Genomic DNA, 9793 nt, shown 5'->3' on the forward strand with positions numbered 1-9793 from the left:
ACCACCCAGCAACCATATAACACTACACTAACAACCATTCAGAACACCCTAGCAACTGTGTTACACTACACTAACAACCACTCAGAACACCTTAGTAACAACCTAGCAACCGTATAGCAATGCATTAACAACCATTCAGAACACCTTAGCAGCTACACTGCTCCACCCTGGCAACCGCCCACAGCACAGCACTCTCGTTTGTACTGATTTCTCTCAGGCTGGATTTGTTTCTGGCCCTGATGAAGATGTTTTCAGACTCGACGCAGAATCAGAGGCTTTCAAAGCATTTGTCAGTCACTTAGTCAAGGACTCACACACACACACACACACACACACACACACACACACACACACACAGAAAACACCCACATGTGAAAGAATAAAAGTTTGCGCTCTATATATATCGGTGCGTGTCAGGCCGTGATGCTCCTGTGTGGGAGGAGTGAAGCTGGAGTCTCTTCTCTCTCTATCTTACACAACACACAGAAACACAGCGCCGCTGATCTGCGGTCAGTCTTTATCATCGAGCTCGTCTCAAACCAGACGCATCTGCAGCTCACATACAGCACAAATGATTATCGGCCAGCTCTTTATATAAAGTTGGATACAAGTAATCCAAGTACTCACATAATGCAATATTTATATCAAATTTCAACTGTGTTATTGTTTATATACGGGACCCTGGAGCACAAAACCAGTCATAAGGGTCCATTTTTTTTAAATATACCTGTGCTACTTATGACTGCTTTTGTGTTTCACGGTCACATATCAAAAAAGTAACTATAATATCATCCAGTTCTAATCTGCTACTATATAAGGCATGAAGATATTAAGATTTTATAAACACTAACATCACGATTTTCTGTACAGCTGCTGAAACAATGTCATATGTATGTGAAAAGCGCTCTACAAATAAATGTATTTGACCACATCAACAGCTTGTTCCTTATTTTAGTTTTTTATATGTTACAATTTTATAAAATTAATTAATTATATTGACTAAAGTAATGGCTGGATATCACCATGGTGTGGTGTTTCCCATTATATCTACAGCATTGCATGAACGGTTTTTGGTTTTCAGGTAGGTCGCAGAACTTTTTTAATCTAGATACAATTTAGTGTTTTAAAAGGCATTCTTCATTAATCAATGTCAATACACAACAGCCTCCCATAACGTCAACATGCCCTATATCAGGGACTTACGAATTTTACTTGAACAGGTTGAGGATGAAAAAAGAGGTTAAAAAATCCCACAGGGACATGAGCTATTTCTGAAGACCAGAAAATATCACTTTTTATAAGAACATAAGACTAGCAACCACACAGAACACGACAGAAATCAAAAAGCAACGTCCAGCCAACCATCATATCACCAGGTTTACACGTGCAATTACCACTTTATATTTTTACATTATATGGCATAATACTAATTTAGCAGTTTACTTGCTTGTATTAAAATATACTTATTTAATTTAAAATGCACCGATGACCGCCATGATGAAATATGTGGTACACCTTATTTTGCACCGCAAAATAGCTATTGTATAGCTATGCAAGACTTTCGATTCATTCGCTATCCGTAAACAACTAGAAGAATAAGTGCAATAAACTGTAAACTATTTGTGCTGCAAACTAGCATGTTTATGATTATGATATGAATGATGAAAACGATATGAAAAAAAACAAGTTTGCAATATCAATATCATCATAACATCCTGCAAGTTTCATAGTTTAAAACACTCTCCTCGTTATAAACAAAGCATTTATTAACTATTAACAAATAGAAATTACAATCACTGCTACTATCTTGTTTACACTGGATACAGTATAGATTCTACAGAGTAAGGAACAAGCGGATAGTTTATTTTTAACGTGTCAGAGGATTGATCGGAGGATTTTGTTTTGTAAAAGAGGCACAATGTCATGTCTCAGAATGATTTGTAGAAAAATGAAGCGGTACTAGATCTGACTGTAGCTGCATCACAAACTAAGTAATTTCATTTCATAATGCTTTGTCTGGAAATGACCTTTTTTATCATGTTGTCAAAACACTGCATGCAATAGTGATACTGTTTCCTATGCAATGACGTTAGCCAATCATAACAGTGGCTGATTACTGAGAATATACATGCATATATATATATATATATATATATGGCAAAACACTTTATTAACATAATTAATAATAAGACGTTTTTAACTCAAATACATTGAGTCCATAATCCATAATAACTCTTCCTCCAGTGAAAAAGTGTTCTGGTCTGAATCATTAACAACCATTCAGAACACCTTAGCAGCTACACTGCTCCACCCTGGCAACCGCCCACAGCACAGCACTCTCGTTTGTACTGATTTCTCTCAGGCTGGATTTGTTTCTGGCCCTGATGAAGATGTTTTCAGACTCGACGCAGAATCAGAGGCTTTCAAAGCATTTGTCAGTCACTTAGTCAAGGACTCACACACACACACACACACACACACACACACACACACACACACACAGAAAACACCCACATGTGAAAGAATAAAAGTTTGCGCTCTATATATATCGGTGCGTGTCAGGCCGTGATGCTCCTGTGTGGGAGGAGTGAAGCTGGAGTCTCTTCTCTCTCTATCTTACACAACACACAGAAACACAGCGCCGCTGATCTGCGGTCAGTCTTTATCATCGAGCTCGTCTCAAACCAGACGCATCTGCAGCTCACATACAGCACAAATGATTATCGGCCAGCTCTTTATATAAAGTTGGATACAAGTAATCCAAGTACTCACATAATGCAATATTTATATCAAATTTCAACTGTGTTATTGTTTATATACGGGACCCTGGAGCACAAAACCAGTCATAAGGGTCCATTTTTTTTAAATATACCTGTGCTACTTATGACTGCTTTTGTGTTTCACGGTCACATATCAAAAAAGTAACTATAATATCATCCAGTTCTAATCTGCTACTATATAAGGCATGAAGATATTAAGATTTTATAAACACTAACATCACGATTTTCTGTACAGCTGCTGAAACAATGTCATATGTATGTGAAAAGCGCTCTACAAATAAATGTATTTGACCACATCAACAGCTTGTTCCTTATTTTAGTTTTTTATATGTTACAATTTTATAAAATTAATTAATTATATTGACTAAAGTAATGGCTGGATATCACCATGGTGTGGTGTTTCCCATTATATCTACAGCATTGCATGAACGGTTTTTGGTTTTCAGGTAGGTCGCAGAACTTTTTTAATCTAGATACAATTTAGTGTTTTAAAAGGCATTCTTCATTAATCAATGTCAATACACAACAGCCTCCCATAACGTCAACATGCCCTATATCAGGGACTTACGAATTTTACTTGAACAGGTTGAGGATGAAAAAAGAGGTTAAAAAATCCCACAGGGACATGAGCTATTTCTGAAGACCAGAAAATATCACTTTTTATAAGAACATAAGACTAGCAACCACACAGAACACGACAGAAATCAAAAAGCAACGTCCAGCCAACCATCATATCACCAGGTTTACACGTGCAATTACCACTTTATATTTTTACATTATATGGCATAATACTAATTTAGCAGTTTACTTGCTTGTATTAAAATATACTTATTTAATTTAAAATGCACCGATGACCGCCATGATGAAATATGTGGTACACCTTATTTTGCACCGCAAAATAGCTATTGTATAGCTATGCAAGACTTTCGATTCATTCGCTATCCGTAAACAACTAGAAGAATAAGTGCAATAAACTGTAAACTATTTGTGCTGCAAACTAGCATGTTTATGATTATGATATGAATGATGAAAACGATATGAAAAAAAACAAGTTTGCAATATCAATATCATCATAACATCCTGCAAGTTTCATAGTTTAAAACACTCTCCTCGTTATAAACAAAGCATTTATTAACTATTAACAAATAGAAATTACAATCACTGCTACTATCTTGTTTACACTGGATACAGTATAGATTCTACAGAGTAAGGAACAAGCGGATAGTTTATTTTTAACGTGTCAGAGGATTGATCGGAGGATTTTGTTTTGTAAAAGAGGCACAATGTCATGTCTCAGAATGATTTGTAGAAAAATGAAGCGGTACTAGATCTGACTGTAGCTGCATCACAAACTAAGTAATTTCATTTCATAATGCTTTGTCTGGAAATGACCTTTTTTATCATGTTGTCAAAACACTGCATGCAATAGTGATACTGTTTCCTATGCAATGACGTTAGCCAATCATAACAGTGGCTGATTACTGAGAATATACATGCATATATATATATATATATATATATGGCAAAACACTTTATTAACATAATTAATAATAAGACGTTTTTAACTCAAATACATTGAGTCCATAATCCATAATAACTCTTCCTCCAGTGAAAAAGTGTTCTGGTCTGAATCAGGAGAGAAATCTGCACAGATCAAGCACCGTTTAAACAGCTCTAAACTAATATGTGGCTGGATTTTGATGTGAGAGACAACAGCAGATGCACATTTTCACTGGAGGAAGCGTTATTATGGATTATGGACTCATATTTTAGTTAAAAATGTCTTAATGCTGGATTAGTTTCAGCTTTTGTCTTCTCCAGATGTTAACTGATGGACTGGAGTGCTGTGGATTACTTGTGGATTATTGTGATGTTTTTATCAGCTGTTTGGACTCTCATTCTGACGGCACCCATTCACTGCAGAGCATCCATTGCTGAGACACTGATGCAATGCTGCATTTCATTCTTTGAAGTTCTTTGGGGAACCAAATCTGGTTCTTCTATGGTATTGCGAGGGAATTGGAACATTTACTTTTTAAGAGTGTAAATCACAAATAAATGCAATGACTTTTCACATGATTAGATTATTTTACCTGGTAGTCAGACAGCTATACAGAAGGATAATGCTTGAATATAATATGTATACTAAAGTCAGATGATTTTAAAGGAATGATAATATTTTTTTTTTCATGTACAGCATGGGGGATCTGAGAGCTTAAACAATCAAGAAGACTTACTGATATTTAAGATGTGCTTAACACCTGTAAACAGCAACAACAACAACAACAAATACATTTGCTTGAAAAGCAAAATTGCACAAGATATTAGAATTTATTTTTATTGAATAAAAGCGCATGCATTTTCCCCACTTGTTTAGGCACCTTACAAAATGAACCAATTTATTTCTTATTCCACAGCAGCGTTGCATTCATATCAGAAGGAAACGGGCATCCCAAACTCCACATGAGTCTCATCATCTAATAAATGAAATCTCCATGGGTGCTTAAGGCTGGATGCTGGTTAAATGTTATTATCAAAAGAAACTTTATGACTCATATTTGAAAATCATAGATGCAGCTGCAGTCCAAATGCGCGCCACGGCTCATTAAGCGATCTGGAGAAATGAAGCGTTACATAACACGCGATAAAATGAGACGCAACAAACGATTCAGCGCAGATGTTATTCTCAGTCACGCTTTTATTGTGTGATCATGATCTTACATCGTTTGCATACATGCAGCGTTTATGTAACGCGAACTCTTTCGACTCATATTACCGATATGAACGTGCACAGGCACAATAAACGATCTGCTTTTGATTGTCAGGTCAGCATTACATTTAGATGCATTATTGCACTCGGGGAGATCTTATGCATGTGTGTGTATGCAGGACTCAGTGTCGCTGTCCGCGGTGCTGAAACGCTCTGAATGCTGCAGGCGGCGGAGGCTGATGCATCAACTGCACAACTGATCTAGAATAAGTTTCATTTGCAAAACGTCAGGAAAAGGGAGCAAAGTTGATGCAGACCAGCAGTTACGCGACAGATGGGTGTAGATGCAAAACAGAGGCTTGATATTTGACATATTTCCTGTTACAAATCCGTTTAATCTCCAAAATGCAAACAAGTGTGGCTTGTCTGTGGGTAAAAGTCTGTTATATCCGCATTGCATGGGTGTGCATTCACTGTCTCGCTGCTGCGGTTCATAGTTTTAACCCATCAGATCGTCTGTCAAAAGTCACTCGAGGCGCTTTCGCTTTGACACGGTTCCATTGCGAACATGATGGCCGCCTGTCATTCACAAGCGCGCCTCATTTTTCCGCAATGGTCTTCAGGAAAGTCGCCGCTACGTCACGCCCCGTGCCCATTTTCGGAGGGGAACCCCGTCACATCCTCTGCCCATATTTGGGCAAGAGCCGTCCAGAGTCAGCACACGGCGGGGAATCCTAGTGGCGACGTAGATGAGCGGTGGGCGGAGCCTCGGCGGAGCCGAACGATATAAAAGCGGGACGAGGAATTCCGGTAAACGAATCGACGGAGACCAGAACCTGAAGCAAGCCCAACTGGAAGGGAATCCCAAAGCAGGATTGCCAATCGGAAATTATTCCTTGTGGATTTTGCGCCAGTTTCACGTCGACATCATGCTGAACACCGTGGACTTCAGCTCTTTGGATCTGCTTTGCGCACAAACCCTTCCTCTGGAGGGACAGTCCGCCGTTCAGAATCAACCTGATGCTGGTGAGCACTGGATTTTTATCTTATTCATATTAAATCAGTACATTAGCTTCTAAAAGCACCTGATCTATTGATAAAAGAGATCAAATTGCATGCAATGCACTAAATGCAACAGCACACTTATAGTTTGCATTCAAGTCCTGATGCAGTGAGTCAACAGCTTATGTAACGCATCTCTCTCCTCTTCTTCTCGCAGCTTGCGGTTTGTTGAAGCCCAAAGCGGAGCCGCTGGACGCCGGTTTCCCTGATTGCTCCAATGACGGCTTCCCGCCGTCGCCGCTCACCTACACCGGCAGCTTCTACACGGAGACCGGGCCGTGCAGCGCAGACGCGCTTCTCAGCATCCTCACGGAGATCGTCGGCATCTCCGACAACTTCTGCGGTAACTCCCGCGGAAGCGCGCTGTCGCGCCAGGAGTCGCTGTTATCCACCGGCAGCTCGCTGGGATCGCCGGAATCGCTGTGCAACGACTCCTTGGACGAATTCGCGGAGGTGAACTCCCGCGTCAAGAGCGAGTTCGGCGGAGGCAGCTGCTGCAACAGCGGCGATCTGTTCGACGGATTCGCTTCCCACGAGCCGTCAGACCTGGATGACATCATTGACTTGCTCTTTCCATTGGGTCCCGAGACCGACTCGGTTTTGGACACGTGGATCAAGCAAGAGCCGCTGGAACAGGCAAGCGCGCTAAACTTCCAGATTCCCATCGCGGCGCATGAGAGCAGCCTCTACCGGACCATCTCGTACCCATGCGCCACGACCGCGTTCCTGGACTCGCTGCTGGCCACCAACACGCGGAGCGCCAAACCGCGCGGCAGGAAGGGCGCGGCGCGCGAGAAGCCGTTCTCCTGCCCGGTTGAGAACTGCGAGCGCCGCTTCTCGCGCTCCGACGAGCTCAATCGCCACGTCCGCATCCACACCGGCCACAAGCCCTTCCAGTGCCGCGTCTGCCTGCGCTGCTTCAGCCGCAGCGACCACCTCACCACCCACATGCGCACGCACACCGGCGAGAAGCCGTTCTCCTGCGACGTGTGCGGGCGTCGCTTCGCGCGCAGCGACGAGAGGAAGAGGCACGGACGCGTGCATCTCAAGCAACGCGAGAGGATGCAGCAGAAGACGGAGCTCATGGCCGCGGCGTGCGCGTTTTCCCTCCCCGGACTCGCGTAAGCTCGCGGCGCTTTCAGTTGGTTCCATTCTACCAGAGGTTTATGGCTCGCTCGCTCGCTCGCACGAGGCGCATGCAACGCATGTAGCTCATGTGCCAGAGCAGCTCTGCGGTCAGAGAACTGGAGGAAGAGTCTATAACAAAGCCTGAAGCGAGCTTGGCACGCGAGGGAACGCTTAAAAACTATCTGTCTGCAGAGCCAGACGTGTTTCAGCACTTGGACAGCGCCTCGTTTAAGTCGCACAAAACCATGTTTTTTTTCTACCTGCGCTGACGTCGAGAACGTTGCTTTCTCAAACCTCAGATGTTGTTTCTGAAATCTCCTGCATGTCTTGATGTGAACGTGTACTTGTCTTACACTGCTCCGCCTCGCTGGCATGCGACACGTCGTTGTATTTTGATACATCACTTTATAAAGCACACGAAAAGAGCTCTATATATTTGTACGTTATTGACCGTAATTTTGTATCGTCGATTTTCAAGAGAGTATACGAAGAATCTATCTTATAGATTTTCATAAGTGACTGTATTCCACTTTTGACAGTAGAATGTGTTTGGTTTGGTTCTTGGGAACCTGATGCGCTAGAGTATTTAACACTTCAACATCGTAGTTGAGTTGCAGTAGCACACTTGGATGTGCAGATTGGCCTCTGGATTCTCTTGAGGTCCTTTCGATATTATTGTCTTTTTGCCTTTGAAAACTGCTCTTGTGCAATGAAACGCCTTGTGAATATTTGAGGCTACTGAATGTTTCAAATAAAACTTTATTTACTGACATTATTCCGCGTCTTTAATGATTGTGCCAACACACATCTATATTAGGAAACAAGCTCCATATTTTTGTACACAGCTACTCACTATTTACTAGTGCTACTTTCCACAATGTACAATAATAGTAAATCCATGTCCTAACATCTAATGTATAAGCCATACATCATAAAATCTTTCATACTAGGAACAGAAGCAATAAACATGAATAAATAGAAAAATCTATTTTAAAAAGGAAAAATTAAAGTTCTTCATTACACTGCAAAATATGCAAAATAAATAGTTTTTATGTTGTACTATTCCTATATTTTAGTAATTCAACCAATCTTTGGATTAAAAAGTCATACTAGTAATAAAATATAATAAATATTTAAAATAAAATAAAAATATATTATATAGTACTTTTCCTATACTGTAGTAATTAAACAAATCATTAGATTCAAATTTCATACAGGCAATAAGTTAAATAAACATCAATTTAATAAAATAAATATATAAATAAAGTTAGTCATTGCATTTTTAAGAATAGTTTTTTATTTATTACTTTTCCTAAATTTAGTAACTCAAACTCAAAATCGTGCAATAAAAAAAAACTTTTTTTTTTAAATACTGAAAATTATTTTATTTTTATACTGTAGTAATTAAACAAATAACAGAATTCAGATTTCATACAGTAAAAAGTTAGTTTTTAACTGTAAAAATACTGAAAAAATATTTGGTTAGACTTTATTTTGATAGTCCACTTTAGACATTCTACTAACTATAAGTAACTTTGCAACTACATGTCAACTAATTCTCATTAATTTGCAACTACATGTCTACTGACTCTCAGAGTAGACTGTTCGGTTATGTTTAGGGTTAGTAGAATAGGTTAACATATACTTGCAAAGTTTCTTATAGTCAGTATGTTGTATGTTGTAGACCCATCAAAATAAAGCGTTATCAAGCAGACACTACTAATACTCTAATGACTGCTAGTTGACGTACTGTTAGCAAAATGCCTAAAGTGGACTATCAAAATAAAGTGTTACCAAATATTTTTTATGTTGTAGTTTTGATGTATTGTAGTAATTAAACAAATATTCAGATTTAACTTTAATACATGCACGTTCGTGATTACATTGAAAAATAAAGTGTTTTATAATACTTTTCCATTTGGTCGTTTTTACATTAACGACATGTCAGTCTAGCGCCATCTATTGGTGGACAGTGAAACACCTCAAATCTCTCTGTTTCTGTATTGCTCTCTCACTCATTCACACACACACACACACACTCTCTCTCTCTCTCTCACACACACACACACACACACACACACTCTCTCTCACACACACACACACACACACACAC

The 9793-nt window shown here is 39.8% G+C and overlaps 1 protein-coding gene across 1 annotated transcript; it reads left to right on the plus strand.

Moving 5' to 3' along the window:
- Positions 1–6288: 6288 nt before the first annotated feature.
- LOC107701246 (early growth response protein 1-B-like) lies at positions 6289–8445 on the plus strand. The gene is made up of 2 exons (XM_016503208.1): positions 6289–6516; positions 6710–8445. Exons 1-2 carry the CDS (start codon positions 6420–6422, stop codon positions 7675–7677), a joined length of 1065 nt encoding a protein of 354 aa, XP_016358694.1. The 5' UTR covers positions 6289–6419; the 3' UTR covers positions 7678–8445.
- The last annotated feature ends 1348 nt before the right edge of the window (positions 8446–9793 follow it).

Source organism: Sinocyclocheilus anshuiensis, unplaced genomic scaffold (genome assembly GCF_001515605.1).
Source record: "Sinocyclocheilus anshuiensis isolate Anshui unplaced genomic scaffold, SAMN03320099.WGS_v1.1 scaffold1514, whole genome shotgun sequence".
Taxonomy (NCBI): Eukaryota; Metazoa; Chordata; class Actinopteri; order Cypriniformes; family Cyprinidae; genus Sinocyclocheilus; species Sinocyclocheilus anshuiensis.